The 26,061-nt window shown below is 35.6% G+C and overlaps 1 protein-coding gene across 1 annotated transcript in view; it reads right to left on the bottom strand.

Annotated features, from left to right (window-relative positions):
• Positions 1-26,061, bottom strand: part of DIAPH3 (diaphanous related formin 3) — a 188,135-nt gene that overhangs the window by 96,177 nt on the left and 65,897 nt on the right. Inside the window, exons 18-20 of the mRNA XM_050333988.1 lie at positions 23,613-23,714; positions 12,051-12,290; positions 5,749-5,878 (exon numbers count right to left, since the gene is read on the bottom strand). Of these exons, the coding sequence (XP_050189945.1) occupies positions 5,749-5,878; positions 12,051-12,290; positions 23,613-23,714 (472 nt within the window). The remainder of the gene's footprint in view (positions 1-5,748; positions 5,879-12,050; positions 12,291-23,612; positions 23,715-26,061) is intronic.

Here is a 26,061-nt window from a genome sequence, read left to right as displayed (position 1 = left end):
CTTGAAAACAATCATTTGAGGCAGAAAAACATCCCATACATAACATTAAGAAATGGGAAATGAACTTCACATTTTAAAAAGGGAATTTCAAATCAGAAAAAACAAACCTTCTGATAAAATTGTTATGCTGCTAGCTACAACCATTTTTCAAGGTGGATGAATGAGCTACTAATCCATAGAAACATGGAATGGTTTGGGTTGGAAGGGACCTTAAAGATCACCTAGTTCTACCCCCTCTGCAATGGAAAGATATCTTCCACTAGACCAGGTTGCTTAGAGCCTCATCCAGCCTGGTCTTGAACACCTCCAGGAACAGGGAGTTACAACCTCTCTAGGCAAGCTGTTCCTGTGAGTCACAAGCCTCCCAGCCCCAACTGTCAGCTTGTCTTTACAGGAGAGGTGCTCCAGCCCTCTAATCATCTTCATGGCCCTCCTCTGGACCCGCTCCAACAGGTCATCTTTTTTGTGTTAGGGGCTCTAGAGCTAGATGCAACACTCCATGTGGGGTCTCACAAGAGCAGAGTAGAAGGGGCAGAGTTGCCTCCCTTGACATGCTAGCCACACTTCTTTTGATGCAGCCCAGCCTACCTTGTGCTTGGAATTGCCCTGACCCAGGTGCAGAACCTTATACTTGGCCTTGTTCAACTTCATGAGATTCACACAGGCCCACATCTCAAGCCTGTTCAGGTTCCTCTGGATGGCATCCCCTCACTCCAGCGTGTCGACTGCACCACATAGCTTGGTGTTGTTGGTAAACTTGCTGAGGGTGCCCTCGATCCCACCATCCATGTCACTGACAGAGATGTTAAAAAGCACCAGTCCCAATACCAGTTCCCTGAGGAACACCACTCATCACTGGTCCGCATATGGACATTGACACATGACTGCAAATCTCTCAGTGTGACCTCTGAGCCAATTTTTGATCCACTGACTGGTCTATCTATTAAATCTATGTCTCTCCAGTTTATAGAAAAGGATGTTGTGCAGGACAGTGTCAAATGCTTTACACAACTCCAGGGAGATGATATTTATTGCCCTTCCCTCATCCACCATCACTGTAACCCCATCGTAGAAAGCCACCAAATTTGTCAGGTACAATTTGTCTTTAATGAAACCATGTTGTGACCAAACAGCTCATTATTTTCCCTGTGCCTTAGCACATTATTTTGCCAGGCACTGAGGTGAGAGTGACCAGCCTGTTGTTCCCTGAGTCTTTCTTATTTCCCATTCTAAAAATGAAGGTTATGTTTCCCCTTTTCCGGAACTTAACTGGACTGCCATGATTTCTCAAATATGACAAATAGTGGGTTACCACTTCCTCAGACAGTTCCCTTAGGACCCGTGTATTTATCTCATCAGGTCCCATAGACTTGTGCACCTTCAAAGTTCCTTAAATGGTCTTGAACCTGTCATCTACAGTGGGTGGTTCTTCATTTTCCTAGTCCCTGCTTTCACCTTCTTCAATGAGTCTATTTCATTCTATAAATCTGCTATAGGAACTTAGAAATCTGTGTAATCTGCAAAATAGTGGAACCACCTGTTGATCTTGGTACTGACTGAGACTAATAGAGTACATGAAATTTGCACTGCTTTCTGAAAAAACAACTCAAACACAACAATCTTGATGGTCTGAAAATACAGCCTATGAATTTGTGACCCAAATCAAAACAAAACCCCAAGCAATGTATAGAATAAGTATGTTATTTAACAGTAATGAGAAATTTACCATTGACTTAAAAATTCTCCAGTAGGAAAAAAAGCCTTCTCTTGTGACATACAGAATGCTTATATGTTAATAACAGAATGCATATATATGTTAATATTTTTATCTTATGCTGTCCTAATGTTTTTAAATATTGTAGGTGGAGGTATCCTGTTTTTTCATGAATATAGATTAAACTTCACATTTACAATTTGGTTCCTAACTTTTTTTTATTTTGAAGTGAAATTGTCTATGAAAAAAACTGAAAAAAGTTTCAAAAATGAGAAAATGGATACATTGCTTGTCAAGTTGCAATGAGTTAATGTCTTTTAGAAGAGGAAAAATCTACAGTTTTATAGAGTTATTATAGACTACTACCTGTAAGATCTGTGTAAATTAGAGTCAATCAAATAAAACTGGATAAATGTAACCAAATTCTTTAGAATATCATAAAATAAGAAATTAGTAAATTGTACTAAATTACCAAAATATTTCTGTTCTGGAATACTAATAGAAAAGCAGGAAGGTCATTACGTTTAAAAGAAGAGACAGCTTTAATTATATAAATCTTCAGGAACTGTCATATCAGTAAGCTCATTAGCTGTAATGAAAGCTCCTCCTGCTGATCTAAGAGTACTTAAAAAACAGGATTTGTTATACTTCAAAGTAGAAATGTACATGTATTATAACAATGAATTAAATCTACTTACAGCATTACAAAAGTAAAAATGAAACTTTTAGCATATAATGCAAAAAACACCCCCAAATTAAATATCCTGAACTAAACTACAATAGCAAAGGTTAAATGTCCCTTGTTGCTTGTCTGTCAAAGTTATATTTAAAAAAACATCTTTTTCCTAATTCAATGATTAATTTACATACTGTGAATGCTTGGATCATTTATGAAATACTAAAAATACATGCTAGCTTCACAGTTAACAAACCTTGTCACTGCTCTTGAAGTTTTGCAAGCTATTTTAACAGCTTACTGTACAATCACTGGACAATATTTAATGAAATTAAAGGAGTAAGAATGTTTTCTCTGAAAGGGATAAAAAGAAAATGAATTGCTGAATGTCATAATGTTCCAATGGTCACCATTTTGAATAAGAAATAATTTGAGGGAGAAGGTTTAAGAATGAGCAAGTATAAAACAAAAAATATAGGAGGTATGCTAACAAATGGGCTGGCTGATACAAGGACAGTCATGTCAGGGAGGAATTCTAAAAAAAAAAAAAAAGGCCCCTTTTAAGTAACTTGTTTTGAGAAACCTGTAGAAGACTCAACAATTACCTGAAGGTGATCAATCCAAAACCAAAAAATGCATAGTATACTTCCATATTTATATATTATGTTCAACTTCAAGTTTTCTGTTAATATTGTTCAAACGATATTTAAACATCTTTCTACCACATTAATTTTGATTTATAATTTAAAGGACAGTCACAAATAATACTTTCATGCCACATGTAAAATATGAAATTATTGTCTTCGAACACAAGACAGGGAATAGAATCAGCTCAATAAAAACCAGCTTACAAAAAAGGTATGGGAGAAGAGAATATTCTTATCCAACTTCGCTGATTTATTCTCTGGGATTACTTCTAAAAATTACTTTAAAGAACAAAGTTCACCAAAACCATGAAGGGAATGGCATACCACCACCTATACAAGGCCCTAACCTTTGCCAGGACAAAAGGTAGAGAAGAGGATTTAGAAACAAGTACTGGAACAAAATACAACCTATATGGTTCACAGGAAAACTGAACGTTATATTAGTATAATATAAAACCAGAAAAGAGGGATGTTATCTCCTTATCCAACAACTTTGAGGAACAAAGCAGCCTATAGGTGAATAGAACCTTTCTATTGGATGATAAGAAAAACTGAGGCTGACTTCCTCCCTTCTGTAACATCAGGAGCCTGTAAACCCTTACATGCAACATTTGGATCCAGTAGTTTTCTAGATTTACTGGAAGTCTGAACTGTCTCCAACAAACCAAGCCAGGGTGGATTATTCCTGTTAAACCCTAAGTACAGTATCAAGGAATGGAGGAAATGCTCTAAGCCCTCAATATCAAATTTCGTTCTACCAAAACCAGTATTTTATTCTGGAATATGCACATTTGACTAGATAAAAGATTTTTTATGACTTCCCCTCTATCACTCTCCCTAGCAGCCATAATGATGACTCATAATATCTGCTGTAATATCTGCTACAATTTCCCAACTCTCTGTAGAAGCCTCAACACAAATCATTCTTAGTCAATTTGTTAGACTTCATCAGGATATAAGTAAGTTACCATATGTTGGATGTGACTGAACATAACCACAGATTCACAGACTTTTTTTTAACTGACCTTTGGTAAGCTGAAGCAAAAATAGCCACTTCATTAAAAATTTACTGTGCAAAAGTTGGTGCATATTAAATCAACTTGTTTCATAAAAAGGCACTTTTGCAGAAGGACTAAAAAGTTTAAAAAAAACCCATGAGCTACAGTCTCTGTGATCTGCTGCATTTTCCAGAATTTCAATGCAGCAGGAGTCTTTCAAAACAGAATGGAGTTTTGCAGGTAAGGAAATAAGTATACACAAACACACTATACACTAACCTGTTAATGATATCCTAAGCCTTTGTCTTTTTCATATAGTAAAACTGAAATGCAAAATATTTCTCATAATACACTGAAGTAAATTCAATATATAAACTTGAAAACATGATCATTGATTTCCATCCTACAACATACTGAGTCAGATCAAAGATTCATCTAATCATTTGCAGATAGCTAAAAAAGAACAGAAAGCCTGGACTAACTGATTATTTTACTGGCTACTCTTTGAAAAATCAGCGTTAAGTTTTCCAGAAGACAGTCAGAAGTGTCTGTCAGTCACACAAGATGACTGTCTCTGCTGAAAATAATGGCTTCTATTAAGTAACATTTTAGTTTTCCTGTCTGATATAAAAAATTCAACTGTAATACAAACAATAATATCATGGTAATGAAAAAAAAAACAATCAGTGACCAGGTAACATTGCAAATTATGACAAAAACACTAAATTCCTATACAGCAGAAACTCTTTCTATTACCAATGCAAAAAGTTAGGTGAAAGGCTTGAAACATTGACAGCTATTTAAAAATAAATGAACCTTTAAGTGGTTATAACGCACTAAGTAAAATTGAAAACTTTAAGAACCAGGACACCAGGAAGTGAACTCTATGTAAGGGACCAGTATCTCAAGTTCTTCATCAGAAGCAGGTTTTGCAAAGCTGTAATTTGTGGCAAGGAGACTGACTGAGACATAAGGGTGATGCTATACAAAGCAATACAGACAAACAGTGATATAAACCAAAAAAATTATTCACTGAGACAGTAATTTGATTTTTTTTTTTCCTGACTCAGTAGGACAATGCTGAGGTGGCATTAATTTCTTACTCAGTGCTTAGTCTGCTTAAATTACTTAAACTGTGATAATATACGGAAAAGATATTCTTAATTAAGAAATTAATTGCAAAAAACCCACTGGTGCTTATACTGAGATTTACCATATTCTATACTGCATGATGAAACAGTAAAATTTTTCCAGACTTTCAATGTTACTTTTGCATGAAGAACACACATACAAGGAAGACAAAACTGTTCCATGTTTTGAAAAAATAAAATGAAATGACAGCATGCCAGCCTTTATGCATTTCTAAATTAAAAGACACTGAGTGATACATTTATTGTATAAAAGATTGAAAGTTGGAATTAAGTTCTGTTGGAATTAAGTTCTGTTAATAGGAAAGAACTTTTAAAAGAAATTATTTTGGAACATGATTCTAGAAGATATGTTAGAAGAAATGTAATGGTAAATTCTGTAGTAAATGTTAAAGGACCAAACAATAAGTATCTTCAAGACCATTTGCAGCAGCTCAAATTACTGATCCATGATATAGACCATTAATGCATATTTTTAAAATATTGTTTGTAAAAAATAAGCATCATCCCACACACAAGACACTGTAATGTATCAAAATCAAAACTTTTAGTTAGTTACACAAACCTTTACTGGCTTTATCTAAATGCTGAAAATCCTCAACAAAATCCAGGACATCCCGATAACTTTCTTCACACACTTCTACGAGAAAATGTAGCAATGTTGTTTTCTGATCTGCCGACTTCGTGTCTCTCAGCTAGGAAGAAAAAAAAAAAAGTAAAAACACTGAAAAAAATAATATTTCTGACCATTTTGATAACTAATATATATTACTAACTATGAATCCAAGAAAGGTAAGAACAAACTGTTGAAATGGTAGGTTTTTTTAAAGAAAACTCTAAGTAATAACCTGTTTCATTTCCCACCTTGCTAAAAATCCCTAGAAAGATCAGACTAATTTTTTTTTAATTCTATGCAATATTTGAGTTCAGTACTCAAAAAGAGTACATATATCTCTTTTAAAGATGTAATTATTTAAACAACACTGGAGTATTTGCAAAATTGTGAACAAACACATAAAAGCATTAAAAAAAACCCCAGAGCTAAATCAGTAGAATCTAACTATACATAATGCACATATCCACTGTATTACATGTCTTGTTTCCTCATGCATGAAATTAACTCTAGCCTAACAATTAACTTCTAGCAGTGGAAGCTACACAGCTTCAACCTGCACAAGTGCTTCTTGTTATCAGTTCTCAATACAGTAAATAAGAGTTTAGAGATTTCATTTCATAAACATTTTATAACCCTTTATACGTTTAAAATTTTTTTTTAAGCCTGGCCATTTTAAGACTTGCAGCTACCTATGTAAAAATCACTAACAACTGACTACTGGCAAACACTCTGGCTATACATTTCTGACGTAGTCTTCCATTTGAGACGTCCTTCTAAATGAAAGAGATTTTGATGAATAGAAAATAACATCACATATGAAAGTGTTTCTTTGCTACTTAAGGACTATTTCTAGATAAAACTTAGCAAGAAAAGTATACATGCACATAGGCACAAAGTGAGCACAAGTACTAAAGGGCTGCCACAGTTGCACAAAGACTTGTACAACATCTGAATATTAAGGCACAAAGTCTTTAGCACAGTATCACAACAACGAATTAACCTGAAAAAACATGTTAGTTTGTTTCAGCTTCAAGACTCTTCTTTAGTTTGGTTAACATGAAAAATACAAGTGATCATCAAAGTTCAACAGTATGAGTAATTACAGCAACAAGGCAGAAAGGAAAAATTACCTCCCTTTCCAAAGAAGGGTGAAAACCAGAAGCAGAGCTGTATGGGATTTTTTTTCAAATCAGGAACTAAGAGCAAGATCATTCCCAATTTAAACATACACACCCTTTTTCTTTTTTCCCATGGTTGCAAATTTTTTATAAAGAGATTTTTTTCATTCAGTCATCACTCAAAAATATTTAAAATTATTGGATGTAAAAACCAAATTATAGTTTGTTTTTTCTGTACTTTATGTAAATGAAAATGAAGAATTTTGGATGGTGATTATCACTGAGGTTGATATTTCATACTTCACTGTAAAAATTCAGTGATTATTTTCAAAGATCAAAATTATACTATCTTAGTAAATACAACGAGATATACTTTTCCAGAATGTGTATGTTTCCTTCAGACAAGTTGATTAATAACAACGTGAGACATAATTTTCAAAAATAAACAGAAATTGTAACACATATATGTCAAAACCCAAAAATATATTTTAGGATCCTTACTATATGCAGTGTTACAAAATAAGTTACTTCTACTGTATTGGGAATCTCAGTGAAGGATATCTCAGTAACACCACACAAAATTTCTACAATGTTACACTGCTTAAGATACATGTTGTTAACAAAAGTTAGTTATAAATATGAACCTGTTACAAACATGCATATAATTTTAATATATGAGTATTTAATAAATGACTATTACATATCTATATCATATCTCTCTTCTGAGAATATGCATGGCTGCTCTCTGATGTAGAACTATTACAGTACAATTCTACATGAAGCAGGGAAAAAGTAAGATACAGAATTGTCTTCTGTAAAGTGGAGAGTTCATATAGTCTCCTATGCATAGTTGGGCACCAATGAAGAAGAGCAGATGAATTGCATATACTTAAAATATTACAGAAACCAATACCTTTGAAGGACAGAAGTCGTGGGAAATTTATAAAGTTGTAAAAAAAACTACTGAAAACTGCTGTGCAGACAATCAAATAGCCCACATTTTGCAGCTTTCTAGATTTAGGCCCTGGAGGAACACTGGTTCTGATGGGTTATTTTCCTGTTTTAATACTAATATTTTTAACCGTTGAACTAGTTTATTCTCAGAACAGAAGAGATTAGGCATCAACCAAGACACTACACATTGTTAAGAAAATCCCCAAAATTACACATACATAGTTTTACCTCTGTGTTTCCAGACAAAGTGATCTGTCAGTGTAAAAGATAATTTCATAACGAGTGAAGGCTTGGCACTCAAGGACTTCCTAAATGAGGCCACAATTGGATGAGGTAAGTTAGGAATTGGTGACTAGTACCCTGATACACATAGGATAATAAATGCATACTCCTAGTGTTTTTCTCTGAAAAAAATCTGTCAACCTTCAAAAGTAGTTGATTGCAGGTTGCATTTGTCCTGGGATATCTAGTGACAGACATCTGAAATTTTACAGATGAACTCAAAGTTGGTTAGACTTGGTGGTCATAGTTGCTCTGCCTTCCAGCAAAATCTATAATAATTGGTTGTCTGAGGTTTTCGCTTTGTTCTGTTTTTTCTTGTAATAGAACAGCTCAGCTTGGAAGGCACCTTTCAAGACTATCTAGTCCAAACCCCTTTGCCGTAGGCATTCACATTCAGCAACCATTAAGGTTGCATTATCTTCCCTCCCAAAAAGTTTTTACACAGCATGGTTTGGTGTTTACAACCTAGCTTGAAGTGACAGCAAATGAAATAGATGCAAAATCTTTGTCATTAGAACATCATTTTTGTACTTGCACGTTTCTTATGTAAATGAAACATATGACATTATCTTTTTATACAAAAATTAAGTCCTGAAAAAAGTAAACCAGTCTCAGCACTTCCAATCATACAGCATGATATAATATCAAAATTACACCGTAATAAGCATTTTGATAATAGGGAGCAAATTACTTTTTTTGGGGGGTGTTTAAAACTTTGTTTCTACTTATCTACTTTACCTACAGCCTATTGGTAGTGATCAACATTTCTCTTAAGCATAAATGAAGAGTATATTCCTCTTCTTTGTCTTCTAAACTAAATACACCCTAATGTTTTTTTCCTTAGATTAAAAGTTCTACATGTGGATTCTCACCAGTCAGTCTATGTATTTTCTGCAGTAATTCGGACAAGACTTCACTTAAAAGTGAACTTAAAAGTGAAGTCTTACTTATCAGTACCAAGTAAGTAGTAGATAATCAACATACAGAAGGTACACTAAAAGACATTTTTTTCCTCTCTAAAGAATATTGTACCCTCCTGTAAGGTGAAATAACCTGTAACTGTATAAATCAAAGTTGAGGTTGCCCTGAGTTGGAGGACCATGGCTGTTAGAATGATCAACTCCCAGTCAGCTCTGAAATTGCTCAGGATCTGCTGTTCCAGTTGGATCCCTAAAAAACTATGGGGCCTGATGGAATTCATCCCAGAATACTCAAAGAATTGGTTGATGTCACTGCAAAGCCTCTCTCAATGATTTTTGAGTGGTCTTGGGAATCTGGACAGGTCCCAGCTGATTGGAAGCTGGTTAACACAGTCCCAGTTTTCAAGAAGGGCAAGAAGAAGGATCCCAGAAACTACAGGTCTTCAGTGCCCAGTAAAATCACAAAAAGATTATTCAGTGAGGTATTGAAAGACACTTGGAGAACAATGCAGTCATTGGTCACAGCCAGTACAGCTTAATAAGGGGAAAGTCCTACTTGTCAAACCTTCTGTGACAGGGAAACCTGGCTCGTTGATCAAGGGAAGCCATGTAATCTTTCAGGATTTCAGTAAAGCTTTTGATACTGTCTCTCACCAGATCCTTCTGGACAAAATGTCCAGCCCGCAGCTAGATAACCATGTTACGTGATGGGTGAGCAATTGGCTCAGAGTTATAGTGAATGGAGCAACATAAGCCTGGTGACATGTCACCAGTGGAGTTCCTCAGCCTAGTTCTCCTCAACGTCTTCAGTGATGACCAGGGCTTTAAGGAATAGTAAGTAAGTTTGCAGATGGTACTAAAGTGGGAGGAGCTATTGACTCCCTTGAGGGCAGAGAGGCCCTGTAGAGGGGACCTCAACAAATTAGAGAGATGGGCAATCACCAACCATATGAAGTTTAACAAGGGCAAGTGCTGGATTCTGCACCTGTGACAGGGCAACCCCGGTTGTCTGTTTAGACTAGGAAACAAGAGGACAGAGAGTAGCACTATGGAAAGGGAGCTGGGGGTGCCCTGGCAGCCAGGAGGGTCAACCATGTCCTGGGGGCCATCAGGCAAAGCATCACCAACCAGTCAGAGGAGGGGATTGTCCTGCTCTGCTCTGCACTGCTGCAGTCTCACCTTGAATATTGTGTACAGTTTTGGGCACAGCAATATAAAAAATACATTAAGCTGTTGGAGAGCATCCAAAGGAGGATGAAGAGTCTGGAAGGGAAGCCGTATGAAGAGAGGCTGAGGTCACCTGGTTTGTTCAGCCTAGAGAAGAGGAGACTGAGGCAAGACCTCATTGCCATTTTCAACAATCTCAGGAGGGGAAGCAGAGGGGTAGGAGCTGTTCTCTTCACTCATGACCAGTGACAGAACTCAAAGACAAAGTATGAAGCTGAATTGGGGCAGGTTTAGCCTGGATATCCGGAAAAGGTTTTTAACCCACAGGGTGTTTGAGCACTGGAACAGGCTTCCCAGGAAAGTAGTCACAGCACCAAGTCTGACAGAGTTCAAGAAGTGTTTGGCCAATGCTTTCAGGCACGTGGCGTGATTTTTGCAGTGTCCTGTGCAGGGCCAGGAGTTGGACTTGATAATCCTGATTGGTCCCTTCCAATATACTCTATGTTTCTATTTTAACTATAAGATCCTAGATTATCAAATGCATTTAATGACAGAGCTCTGGAGAGTGAACCCTTGTTCAGAACCCTTGTTCTGAAATTCATGATTTCTCTTTCCTATGTGTAGTACTCCATGGGTATCTTCAAAATTTTCATATTCTAGATCTTAATAAATTATTCCTCCAAGATAAATTCTGACTTTTGATCCTGCTCTGCAAACTGCTTGTAAAAATTACCTTCACATTGTTTTCATATTTCTTTTTTGTTGTCATATTTCTTTTTTTGTTGTCTTGTGCATTAAAAATACAGAGAATATAAGCAGATGTATGACATATTTTTGTAAAACCTAAAAAGTAAATGCACCTAACTGGAGAGCAAACATATAGTACCTTCCTTCTGAATGTTTCTCAACAAATTGTATTTCTCTAGGTGGATGACCCATGCTTAATGTTTACTTTAGACCAAGGAAATTATATAACTTATTCTCTATGAATATTTATGTCATAGGTATCACATTCAACACCCAAAAACCACAGTGAAAGAATTCTTTCAAAATATGGCAGCATAAGGGTAGTTAAAGAATGTGAAAGTTAATATATTGTATTTTCTCTTGAGCAAAATGATAAAGAAATGGAAAGCCATAGTACATACAAACTTCCAAATAATTCCTTTCTCGTAAGAACTATTACATAAGTGTGCTCTCTGTAGATTTTGCAGTAGTCTACCAGAGGACACAAGAAAAAAAATAACAACAGTAAATATGGGGAAGGTAATTAGGATTAGAATGGATTATAAATTAACACTCAGAAAAGCATAGATGCTTTCTTGTATACACCTTATACAAAAGTTGAAAGAGTGAAAATTTAAGAAAAATTAGAAGAAACAAGAAACTGATGAAACTGAGCAACAAAAGAAGAGAATCCCATGAGGAGAAAGTGTATGTCCAAGAAAAAACCTAATGTATTAAAATATATTAAAATGTGATAGATGTCTTAGAAGTGCTCAGACATTAAAACTACACCATTACTATGATCACAGTGATACGGTCCTTTCATATCCTTATTTAGTTTGGATTTGGATTTTTTAGTATTTCCTCAAAACAAAATCATCTAAAAGTTTAAATGCCAACCCCTCTCAAGATGACTATTCACAGATTAGCTGTATTGTTCAAACCATCAATTAATGCTAACAATAATGAAAAAAATAGAAATCAAATAACTGCAGGAAGAACATAAACCCCAAGTATTTAAGTAGCATAGTAAAAACAAATGAAAAAGTGAATGTAATACTCAACATGAACTTTCAAAACTCACTTTACACAGGGAGCTGAGATTATATCCAAAGGTCTGTGCATTCCGAGAACCTGCATTCATGTAGTTTCCCATTAACAATACTAGTTCCAGCAGCTTGCTAAAGCTTTTACTCTTTTTTATCTCTTCACAGGCAGCACTGACAGCCATGATGTCAGGTTTGATGTTGTTCACCTGCTCCTCAAACTGAAGCTTAAAAAGAATAGCACTGAGCCGTGGACGAAGTCTCTTCACGTTGCTCATCTGATTGAAAAGAAAAACAGGAGATTTCCTTTAAAATTCATCGTATACTTTGGCACTGTACAAATGCATGCAATCTGAAATGATTTATTGGTGAGACAGGCTTGAAGAAGCAATATATCTGCTATTACTGATAGCAAATGAATGAATGAATGAGAGACACTTGGGTAAGCAACTGAAATCCCATCTTGTGGTTAACAGTAACTGCCCCCATCCTTTCCAAATAACTAGTATGTGTAAGCAATAAAAGATAAAGTGTCATCATATATCACATCTGTCAACTCATATACCAAATCCTATAAAACTAATCCATGTTTATGAGCCAGCAGTTGCAAAGAAATGAAAGTAGTTCACAAATTTCGTATAACTCAGGATGTACCAAAACAAGGCAAATCTCATTTTCTGGGGCAAATATTTGAAAGATGATTCCAATAACAGCTTGTTATAAACTTGCAGGAATATAACAGTTTTGAAAAATCTCAGCTATGAAACACATAATATAGCATACGCTAATATATACCAACACTCATACCCCACTATATTACCGTATACTCACCTAATACAGTTAATGAGGTAGAGCAGGATGCTCCCAGGAAAACAGTAGCTTCTGTACATCATACTTAAAAGACTTGGCCTTTTCTATGGTTTACTGGTCATGTATTTTCAACAGAAGTTTCAATCTTCTTAAACATTAAGTCACTGAATTCTCACTCCAGAAGTACTTTGTACGTTGTTTCCTACATCCATACTAGAAACACTAGTCTCAAATTCTTTCATGAGCTACTTATCTCATTTTTCCCTCTCCCTGTTTTCACATCAATTTCTTGAATTCCATAAATTTCCTTCCCCATACTTTTCTTTTTCCTTCTCAAGGCAAGGTTCAAGACAGTAATTCCTTCACAATTCCTGAAACCCTAAACTAATTTTGTTTTGCTGGTTTTTTTCCTTAATAAAGAATATATAGTGGTTTTCAGATATTAATATTTCTCAATGTAAGAAAAGAACCAATAATATTGGCACTTCTCCTACAAAGCAATAGGCTTCATATAGTGACATTAAACTCCTGCCTTTAAATTGGAAATATCCCCCTCCAAACCACAGCGACACCTAAGGTTTTATAGAGTATTTCTCAACCGTACCTAGTCTATTAATATGAAATTCCTCTGACAGTGAGAAGTTCCTAAGTCATATGGTACTGATCATCCCAAAACAGACTCAGTGAAAAGGATAAAGGTGACACTCCTTCCATTTTCAATATAAAGTGAAACTGAAGGCTGTCTAATTCAAACAGCTTTGATATAGAAGCCAAAGAGGATGGAATTTACAGTCTATTTTATTGGTTTCACTGTGACAGTAGAAGAAAATAAAATCAGGTAGAGTGAAGATTTTATGTTACTAACCCACTTCAGAAATGCCTGCCTAGCTGTGCAACCACCTGATGATGTCCCATTGAAATAAACACACCATTTACATTTTAGTTCATATATTAAATCTTGATGTAAAATAAGAAATCCTTTCCACTAACCATACTTTGTTTTTCATCACAAAGCAGAGCACATAGACAGGATGTCTTTCAGATTAAACTAGGTTGAAAATCAACTGTTGCGCTTTAGTCCACAGGTTTTCTCCAGCCTGGTCCTAAAGTAAAACACTTAAAATGTACAGTTTGAACATTATTAGCTCAGTGTCCACGGTAGGCATATATTCCATTCTTATTATATATGACATAGCATCCAACAAGTGTGATAAAATTCTTACTTACGTATGAATAAGCAAGGATAATGGGATTTGAATTTGAATAAGGCATTTTGCAGTGAATCAGAAACAGAAATACCTAAACTATGCATAAAATTAACATAGTACTCTTACAACTTTACACCTAATTTAAGAATAACTACCTAAAAGAATATTAAGGTACTGGACAGAGGCAAGTGTGATGAAGTCATTCTCCCAGCTCCATCATGAAAAATCACTCTTAACTCCTTTTCCTCAATTATTTTACTAGATTTGTACATGTACTACTACTTCATAGCATATTGAGAGCAACATTCCTAATTTTAAGTTTGGTTGTTCAGTTAGCCAGGAAAAATTGAGACTAGACTAGAAAAAACCCACAAAGTTTCATTGAAGTTATACAGATTTTTAATATTTGTCCCTACTCAGGGTGCAATAGAGATAATTCATTAATATTAAACCATAGAAACTAACAAAATGCAGTGTAAGGTGCATTGATTTTAAATGGTACCAAGCTCAAGACACTATAGAATCAGCAGAAGATGCATTATTTATTGAGCATTGGCTTTTCAGGCAGGCAGATCCTTGATACTGAAATAATCAGGTACTTTAAATCACAAAGATGTGTCGCACAAACATGAGCCTGCACCTACGCATAAAAGGTGCAAAGTTTTCATCAGAACTACTTGAACTACAATAACTTAAGATGTCCTGTATGTAAGTATGTCATTCTTAAGGATGAATGCAGAAATATGTACTCCAAAAAATTAGAAACCAAAACACATGCCAGAAGCACAACAGAAATGCCACTGGGTTAGTAGTATCATCATCATCATTATAATTATTATTCAAAATGGTCTGAAACCCATGCACAATGCATGTTGCTGGTACTATCTGTTTACCTGTTTGCCAAATCAATTATTGAGAAGGGAAGAGATGGACAGTTGCCTTAGTAATATATGGCTTTCTTTGTGACATGTAGTCTATAATTATACTCAAACTGTAAAATCTATACATACTTTGCCACAAGAGCTGCTAAGAATTTAAGTGTTGCAATGCTGACAGGCTTCTGCTAATGCCCTACACTTTTTTATAATCAGCATATAAAGACGTAAGGCTACTTTGTAGTGGAATCCCGAACAGACAATCCAAATAACTAAAAAGGGAAGCTGAAGTAGAAACTCACACAAGACAGAGAACTCAATCAAAGGGTAATGAATTGCTCTATTTTTCAAGTAATAGCATACAAGAATAGTCTCACTACGTGCAAGTACAAATGGGAACTGATACATGAGTTGAGCTGCCCAGTACTAACTCTCACAGATCTCACATCCAACAGCAAAGACAGCTTTTTCTCTCAAATACATCATAAATCATAAGGCAACTGCAAGAGAGTACAATCTGATATATGTGTACTTTCACTGTCTCCTTTGTTGATATCAAGTAAAGGAACAAGTCTCAGAAGTTACACTGACACTACATTTTGATCACTGAAGAGGATTCATTCCTGTCACAAGCTCATAAAGAAAAACACTGCAAGGGTTTCAGTTTCCTACCTTCCTTAAAAGGATCAGCAGTACTGAGGCTGTCAGACCACCTGAAAGTGTTCCCATCCAAAAAGTAAAATATCAGTTACAGCCAAGCTGACTAAAGAGAGTAAACTGGAATGGCATCTCCTGTGGATGCCTGTGGAGAATGTATGGCTTTCACCACTGCAACGTCATTGAACTTTACAGAGTGCAGAGGTAAAAAGTGTGAATTCCTCACTCTTTTCTTTACACTCAGGCACTTGAAAAGCAGAAAAAAAGCTTCAAATAAGAGAGGACTGATACCTTAAGAGACGTTTTACCATGTTTAAAGAAGATAAAAGAACATCCTGCTCAGTTTGAAATGGACAGCCAACATGCCTAAATCTTAGTGAAGACCAGCATCATTCTGGAAAGATCAAACAATACTTCAGTGTATGGGAAGTCAATTCACAATAAAAGAATAGTATTTTTGTTGAGATGTTTTTATGGCTTTGTGGAAATAGTATATCTTTCTTCACCTTTGGCACACTCTTTTTTTCTCAATAAATGATAACAAAGCAAAGAACTGCCAACTCAAAATTAAAATTACCTACAAGAAATCAGAAGGTCTTTCTATACATATATACACATATATATACATGCCATACATATATATATACACACACATGCAAGTAATTGAATTCATGACTTTTCAGCCGTATTAGCTGTGACAGAGGGCATGTTCTGCAACTGTTTCTCCAGCTTGAATTATAAACAGCTTGAATTTGCACTACTGACTGTCCTGCACATCCAAGATTTTCCTAAAGGATATTCAGGTCAGAAACAAAGGGAGTGTATTTTAAGTGACAAAGGGACAACGTCTATCAGTTACCTCCGAGCTGCATACAGGCAGCCTTCCCTTGTCTAGTGGATGACAGTGCACTGATACACAGTGCAGAAAATCTCTGGTGCTGTTTAGAATTGCATTATGTTCAACAAAGATGGACCAGCAAGGTCAGTGAGCAGATCTCAGAATTGCCAATGGGGGTTACAACACAGCTGTCAAAATAAGCTGAGTCTTATATATATATATATATATATATATATATATAAATATAAAAATAAGTCTTCATGCTGAAATTTGCAGAAAGGTATGTTCTACTAGGTAAAGAAAGTAGTCTTTTTTTTTTTTGCCTTATCAAAAGAATACAATTAGATGTACTGACATCTTGATTAGTCTGGAATGCAAAGACAGCTTTTGTTTCTCCATGCTGAATTCAGACAATGATATTTTCCTAAAAAGGTATAATCCAAGAAGGGTCTGAATTTTCTGAATTCTTTTATTTTTAGCAGGCCTAACAGATGCCTGAAAGGCTATTTTCATTAAAAGACACAAATGGAGCAGATGCCACTAGACTGAAAAGCTCTCCTCATGGGAAATCAAGTTAGGAGTTTAACATAAAAAAAAAAAAAATATGTAAAACCTCTAATTCATGCAGATAGCAAAAATAAATAAATTTACACCAGAAATCAAGGGCAGATATCATTGAGGAATTTAAAATCAAATAATACATCAAACCAAATGGAGAAAAGTTTCTAAAAGTAAATCCCACGTAGCTGCACTCCATATGGAAAATCTATCAGCTTAACTCCAAAATAAATGCCTCATTTTCTGTCTGGCTACTACCGGGAATCCATCTCCTAATGAAAAGCAAGTCTACTATACGGAATGTCCCAAAATATAGACCATGAAGGTACAGACACCTGATCAAAGTGTGGACAGGAATGTCTGAAGACCATGACAGAAGGTTTAATAATTTCTATCAGGTTGAACCATCGTAACAATTCCCACATAAAAGTGGAATTTGATATTACTCAGTTGTTGAAGCAGTGGTAACAGACCAGTTGATTATGATGTCTTTGATGTGGCAGACATGACCCATTTCAAAAAAAGCTCGGGCCTTCAGCACATTTATATCTACAAGGAAAGCAAGTCCTATCACTTGGGCAATTTTAAGCTCTAGGGATTTAAGAGGTATTAACCAGTCTCAAGATTCTTTCAGCACAGCTGCCCTACACTAGCCAGTCATTTGGATACCTCACTCAATTTAGGTGGCTAAATTCAAAGAAACTCTTGAAACTGCTGAGACTTAAAATGGTAGGATCAGGTAGTAATCACAGTCCTTACTCAAAACATCAGTGTTTTCCTTATGATATTTAAAGCATAACATGAACGGTCGGGGGTATCTTACATTACTAATGATGAAAAAACATCAGATCCAGGACAGGCTCTAGAGACATTTAAAGGAATCTGCAAAGTGAATGGCAGAAGGTATAAGATGGGGACCCTTCAGAGGAACAAACTTCCTGATTTGAAGTTGCAGAGGTATCTGCCAAGAAGAAAACTGAGCCAGCCTACGTGTGTGCTAGAACAAATAACAACCACCCACTTCCACCCATCTGAATTAACATTAGACAACAGTAAGGTAAAATTTTTTAAACTAGTCTTTGGATTAACTACCCAAAATAGTTTTACTGGAACTAAACAAGGATAAGATCTCCTGGTACTGAAGCATTTATAGGAGCACTTCTCTATAATTTGGCATCACAATCTTTAAGTGATGCAAAGGAAATAATGTAATTAAATCCAATCCAATGGCAATTGCAAACAGTCATCAGTGCAGATCACGATGGCCTCTTTCAGAAGGTATTTCTGGAGCTTTGTTCTCCACCCTAATCCAGGTTCAAGGACTGAAATACATCAACATTACAGGAGTTAAGGATGTTCTCCTAAACAACTTCAGTAATTTGACTGCAATTCATCATAAAGAATTTTTAACTCTCAGGGATGGCATATAATAGAAAGTTAATCTCTGGTAACACTCCTGGAAAGGCTGAAAATACTGATAAAGAAAGCTGACAAGGCAGGGCAGCAAATACATGACATCTAGAAGACACAGAAGATAAGGTTTACAGATAGAAATTAGCACAATCAAAATATCTCACAGCCCAGATGCACTTCAGAATTTTAAACAAACCAAAATGCCCCTAGGTATGGCTGTATCCAAGCATCAAGTATTACAGAAAGGCAGAGCACACCTCTGTAGAAGTAGTGATAGTATGACATTTTTCAGACAACAGTGAAAACACATTAAAATATTTTGAGTTATAATCAATGAGGACATCCAGGTGAAACCATCAGCCGAATATGGAATTGATCAATTTAAGTGTCTGCTGAATTATTTAAGACAAACTAGCCTTCATCAGGACTCACTCTAATCTTCAATTTACTCTAGTGAAATCTTTTCCTTTGGTACGAACTCATTAAAAACACATCCATCAACGAACAAGCTGTGAAGCCACACGAGGATCGCTTGCCAAATTCTATTTGGGTTAGCTATCAGTGTATTTCACAACGCCTGAGCACTAATTATTTCTGAAACAATATTTTGTAATTCCCTCAATTTTATCTTTCAGTAAATGTAAGTGATCAAGGAAAAATCTGTTTCTTTTTTTTCACTACCAGACCATATGGGATCATCTTGCCAAATATCTCAAGTCATAAGAAAAGAAACAAAGCAGGAGCTATCACATGTATCACTGTATGAGACAGTATTCTCAGGTGTGAGACTGCTAGTACACTTGCCCACACTTGAGGTCAAATGTCTTCTAATAGCATCCTGTCAAGTATTAGCAACTTTTTAGATCAGAAGTGTTTATAAACAACATCAAAACTGCGATTTTTTTAAAACACAATTGCATTTATGGATATCAAAACACATAATAAATTTAATATGGTCCAGGACCATTTTATACCACTAAAGATTAAAGGCATATGACATAACATCATAGAATGGTTTGGGTTGGAAGTGACCTTAAAAATCATCTATTTCCAACCCTCTGCAATGGGCAGGGAACCTTTCACTAGACCAGACTGCTCAAAGCCCCAGTCAACCTGGCCTTGGACACTTCCATGGATGAGGTATCCACAAATTCTTCAGGCAACCTGTTCCTGTTGTCTCATGCTGGATGGAATTCAGTACTGGATTCAACTCCATCCATGCATCAAATCAGAACTAGTTTTTGGAATGGTTCGTGGTGCAACAACATATGTTGGCATGAATAGGCTTGAAGCCATAGCGTTGCTGTGTGGGAAGGAGAGGGAGGATAACTAGATGTGTGCTGCTGGAGAGTTGGGGAACTACAGTTTCATAACACTCTTAGCTGTAGCAGCAAGAAAACCTAGCCTATCATAACAGCACACAATTGTCCAAATAATTATACTTTCAGTATAATGACACTCATCTAAAGAAACTGCATCCCAAAATAACTTGGGGAGGGTGGGGGCTAAGATCTGGAGCCATCTGATATGGGACCAAACATTGCCATGCCCCTTTGTGACTCCAAAAATGCTCTGAGACGTCAGACCTAGAGTTGCAGGGATGCCTGCTAGACAATCAAGTTCTGAAACCTGTAACATGCTCATACCCAATTTCCCTATAAATAATATATTGAATAGTGGTATGGTAATAGTTCACCAATGAAAATCCATTAAACAGATTACTGCCCTTAAAGTATCAATCACAGTTAATAATTCTGACTAGTAGCTACTATATCAACTATATCAACTGAATAAAAATGAGATTACTAAATGATCTATTCCTTAAACATCGTTTATTTGATATGATGACAGACACTACACCAAAAATTGGAAAACATGTTCTCTAAACCAGTACTCTTTTCTCAATAGGAAAGAACTACCTGCAAAACAAATCACAATTGCTAAATGTTTTAAGTCCTAAAGCAACATAATACTTATACTGTCCTTTAGAGAAAGCACCAGATAAAAAATGTAAAAACCACCAAAATCAGCCCTCTGTCAACAGTAACCAAGATGAACATCAAGCTGAAATCCCATATGTTGGGGTAACTCTGCCACATAAAAAGAACGCAGGAGCCTGTAATATTGTTAAATTGACCACGTGTCCAAGATGGTGATTTTAAACCTTTGTGTAACCCTTCTTGTTCCCATAAACCCCTCACTGTACCTGTGGAATGTCTGAGAGATAACTAGAAACTCATCTATTAGTTGTTAACCCCTTGTCATCATTAGTTGTTTGTAAGATGTCCTGTACTCTCACTGGTCACCCTGTGATCCCTCCAAAAGGTACTTAAACCATTGTTAGATCAATAAAGCTCTCTTCTTCGCTGCTGGACTCCCTGCGTGCTGTGTGGTCTCTGTCTCCTGGCATAGGTGCCTCCGCCGCCTGTCCCTGCCACGAGGGACGGGCAGCGGGGGGTGATCTCAGCCCTGGAAACCTTCACAGAGTGGCCGGGAGTGACCCTCCAGAAACCCCCCCAAACTGCAACACCCATTCATCTCCAATGGGTCTCACATTGCAAGTGTGCTGTCATAGGACTATTCATTTCTAAACACAGAGATAATGTTTATCTTTAACAAGTTTTATAAGAGAGATCACTCAATATCAGTAATAATCAAGGAAAACTCCAAGAAGATAATATGAAGGTTAAGGAGGTTTTAAAAAAGTTTGGAGGATGTTTATTGCTCTGAGTAAAGCCAAGTACAAAACAAGAACTATGGTAAAAGAAAATGCAATTGAGTGTTTAAATTTCAACAAGCACAAGCATACTTCAACATGAATCTGAGCAACAAAATACAGCATTCAATATAACATCAACTTAAGATAATGATACCAAGCTAAGTTAAAGTGTTTTGTAAGATGAGCAGAATTAATACAGTTTTCCTAAAATGGTTCATGAATCTGTGCAAGCCCCACCAGAAAAAACAACCACAACTTCAAAACAAAAATGAAACTCCACAGTAATAGGTGATAATATCTGTGTTCTGAGACACCAGCCTGAGACATCAATGCAAGAAAGAACCTACAAGAAAATAAAGTAGTTTATCTAAAGAAAACCTAGTCTGGAAGAGAAGATAAGCGCAATAAGGGATTTATTTTATACTTATTGCTGAATGAACAGAAAATATAAAAGTGATAAATAACTCAAAAAAAAGAGAACACATAAACCACAATAGCAACCCATAGAGCCACTACAAAAAAACCCCTCACAACCAAGAGATAAAAAAACAGCCAACAAAACAAAACCCCAAAACCACAAGCCACACTCATGAAGGGAACCTGAACCTCTGCTAGAGTCATGCCCTCAATGTCTTTAAGCTAACAACAAATGTTAATCAACTTAGCTTGAAACTTGTAACAGTCACAGCGAGCCAGTATCTTACTGTCTAGCTGTTTCTTCCAGAATACCAAATCTTGGCTTTGAATTCAAAGCCAGAAAGACAATAGGTTTCCACCATTAAAAAAAAATTACTATCGCACAAGTAGTAATTAGCCATTTACTCAGTATTTAGGCTTTTCCTTGGGAGTCCAATAGTTTAATTGTTCCCTTAATCACAACTTTGGAGCAAATTAACATGGGATCTCCAAATTCTATGAAAAAACATAAGACACTACTCATCCAAAAGATAAAACTTCAAGCCTTGTACTGCGTGTTTGATTTCTCCTCATTTAAAACACACAGCAAAAATGAGGCATAAACCAAGATTTTTAAGGAAAACAAAACAAAAAACCCAGAAAAATTGTGAAGATTCATATTAGCATCAACAGCAGTACCTAAAGAAATGAGTAGAAGTTCTCAGCCCACCCACCCCCTGGCCAACATAAAAACAAAAGATACAAGAGAGCCAAACGGAGATTGAAGAACTTTGATAAAAAGCAAATGCATAGGATTTAATATTCAAAGACTGAAAAAAGTGACTTATTAAAAATCTTTCCCTTGGATAGAAATGAAAAATGTTTCATGTTAAAATCTGATGGAAGTTTTGTTCTCTGAAGTCAGCTCTACTAGATGTATAGAAGGTGTGACACTAGAGAAATTGTGCTTAATGATGGGGTTTCGTTTTATTTGTGGATTTTTTTTAACGCTTTGCATGGAAAACTAGGGAAAGAAGGGACTTGCAATTTTCAGCGGGAAACTGGTTGTTCCTTCAGAAAAGAAGCTCCACAAATTTTCAAGATCTAAGAACTCATTATTTAATGCAATGGTTTTCTGAGTTATCACATTACCTCAACTTTTTAAGACAAATTTATCAGATAAGTTGGGCCACAGGTGGTAAAACTCTACCTATACTGTTACTGGTGTAGCTCTTCTCATCAATTGAGAGTCCCATCTAACTGAATAAGTATTATTCCCTCACAGGGAAATTCCCAGAGATAAGCTAACAATGACCATCTTAGCTTGAAACTCTAGGAATGGACAAGAAAAGTCAAAGACCTATATAGATATGTGCACCAGCAAATAATATAGCATTACTCTAAGTTTGTCTGGATGAAGTAATTACCAATTATGAATTATGAGCTATATAGAAATTGCATAGAAACTCTTTTTCCACAAAAAGACATCAAGTCCCAGCATTGGACTAGCAGCATTTTCTTTTCTCACTTCCAGTCCTTCTTTGTTAATTCAACCTGGAAGATATTACAAACATATCTTCCCACTAGAAAGGGAAAAAGTGACTATATGAACTCTTGACACAACATGCTATAAAACATAGGAGGCAGCAGGCAGAATAAATTAACATGATCATTACTACCGTATTTTCTTCTTCTTTACGTGGAGAATAGAAAAAAACAGCAGTGCAGAAAACCTCAGTGAAAAAGATTTATTAATGCAAACAAAAGTAAAACCAAATTATTTTAGCTACAGAAATTTAAAAAGAGCCCTGTACCTCCCAGTGAAACATTGCCACAGAAAATGAAAAAGTCTTTTTGGTTTGATTTTTTGACAAAATAAATTACTTCTTTTAAGAAAAAGAGAATTCAAAATCATTTCAACAGTAATATTTCAAATATCAGGCCTTCTGAATCCATGGATATGTCCAATAAAAGTCCAACTGAAAGGTAGAATTTATACTCTTCTCCCAGTCTGGAACCTCTTCACATTTAGGATGAAGCAGCTGTCATTTTTTCTATAATATTATATCAAAACTATATTTTAAGAAACGACAGAAAAAAAAAAGTGATAATAGAACAGAACTCACCACAACTCCAAACTGCTCTGGTTCAGACAAATTGTTATACTCGCTCTTGAACTTGGACAATGCATTCAATTGTTCTTGTTCAGGAAGGTGTTTTATTAAATTCTATAAAGAAAAATAAAATAGGCTTAAAAATCTCAGATTCTATGTTGCTTGTATTATTGTAAGCAAACGGTATTACATATGCATCATTAGCATACACTCTAAAGACACCACTCTCCCCTGAAGGCAGTAAAATGTAAATAGGCAACACACAAAATTAACTGAGAGTGTGAAAAGCAAGTGATGCAATACTGTGAGTTAACACCTTTCGTTAATTCTACAGATGTTTCTGTAGTTTTTTTTTAAACACTGCTTTTAAAGAAAGAATGTGCTTAATATGCACTATGAAACAAAACACTATGAAGCAAACAGAACAAGAATTTCAAGAGTAACATGTCCATCTAAAGGAAAGCAAGAAATATTAATGCTAGACAAAAAGTATTTTCAAAAAGGATAATTAATTTTCTAGTGTTTCAAAATGAAAGCTTAAACCCATTACACTTGCTTTCTTACATTACTAGCCTGAAATCTTCAGTCGAAGTGAGAATTCAGAGCTGAATTCGTAAGTCCATATGGAGAAGCTGGATGCTTAGATAAGTGCCTGCCTTGTGAACACAGGTAAGGGAATCTAAACATTTCACATTCATCTGTTCATCTGAAGAATCTTGTGACTCCTTGGTGCTTCCTGAACACTTAGACATGTATATCTACATAGAGGTACTTACAATCAGGCAACTGACCCCCACACTACTTAGAACCTGCTAGGTTTATTAAAAACAGCTTTTCTGAGATTCTAGAAGTAGAGAACTTCTCAAACATTTTATTATGGTACATAATTTAAGTCAGTAGCTCAGTTCTGTCCCTTCCCAATACAACGACTATAACTACTAGGCAATTGTCAGTCCCCCTACCCTGCTGTCTTTCTCAGCTTATGACTCTTGTGTTCCTGGTTATACATTGGCTCAGTTCCATCACAGTGAGAAAAACATGAGGAAGATTGTTCTTTCTTAAAACACTCCCTCACCTACTAGAAAGATCACTCTTCTGAATGAATGTTTAATCCTTTTAACACTGAAGCCAGACAAGCAAACAGCCATCCCCTAGCTACTACTGCATTTCAAGAAAGAATCAGAAAGACTGATTCCAGCACTCCGTTATCTGACTGAAAAGGTAGATATTTGGTTGTCAAAATCTCTTTTTTTACTCTTCAAGTAAATAGCTTTGGTGATATACAAAGAAGCCAAAAGAATTTATTTAAGTTGGGAAACAGGATTTCCATCTGAAAGTCTTTTAAAGAAATCCCTAATTTTATCCATTAAAGATCCCAGTATCATATAAAATATAAAAATTACCTCTCTGTGGCCAGAGAGATAAAAAGCCATAGTTATACTTTGCTTAACATACTTCCCTAGTTTAAGAAGAAAGAATTTCACTCTTTAAGTAATAGTCAAATAATAGCCCTAAATCAGTAGACTGCTTCAACAGAGTGTCCATGCTCAAATAGGGGTTTTGCTAAGAAAAAGGAAAACTATTAAAAATGCATAAATGATGATGTTTGAAACAATAATGTAAACTTAAATTTTATGAGCTTGATTTGGACATGGTCAAACTGATTTTCAGCATGACAGCAGTCATATATATCCTTACCATTATAACGTTTTGGAAAACCTTTTTGCAAAAAAGACAACATCTATTAATTATGGATGAAGGTGTCCAGCACTAAATATGTAATATTAAGCAAAAATGAAAGGGTACAGAGTGTAAGAAGATACATTTTAAATTAGAAATTCATAACACTTTTCTTTTTTTGTATACAACATCCATACATTATATACATATGTATAGTTATATACTACAATTCCCTAATCTCTACTGAGATTACAGTGGTGTTGTTTGATGCTGAAATAGTTTTCACATGTAGAAAAACCAACCACAAAACTTTCAAAAACCAGAAACACTCAAGCCTTGTATGGATATTTTCAATATTGAGCATCAGAAAACAAAAAAAAAAGCAACCAAAACTGAAGGAGTAGCTGATATCAAAGCAGCTTTATGGTATTCAGATAAAGCTTTTGAACAGCTACGGACAAAACACATTTTGAATATCAGAGAATAAGCAGGAAAAAGAATTTAGATTAAGTCACAGAAACATTCCAATAATTAGTCAATGAGTTTTTGGATTACAACATGACTTTCAGAGTTTTTACATCTTTCAGCAACAGATTTAATTTCTAATGAACTGGGGGCAACAGGAGAGGGTAGAAAGAGACTAAGAGAAAATACACTTTATTTCTTAAACATAACAGGAGTTGGGTTAAGGACAAATTTCCAACTTTAGAAAAGCAATATTAGGACACACTGAACAATATTCAAAGCTAGACAAAAAAAATTGATGAAGGCAAGAACTTTC

The sequence above is a fragment of the Myiozetetes cayanensis genome, unplaced genomic scaffold (assembly GCF_022539395.1).
Source record: "Myiozetetes cayanensis isolate MyiCay16 unplaced genomic scaffold, myiCay2020 scf5-8, whole genome shotgun sequence".
NCBI classification, from domain to species: Eukaryota; Metazoa; Chordata; class Aves; order Passeriformes; family Tyrannidae; genus Myiozetetes; species Myiozetetes cayanensis.
Note: the sequence above shows the minus strand (reverse complement) of the source record. Positions and strands in the feature narration are given on the sequence as shown.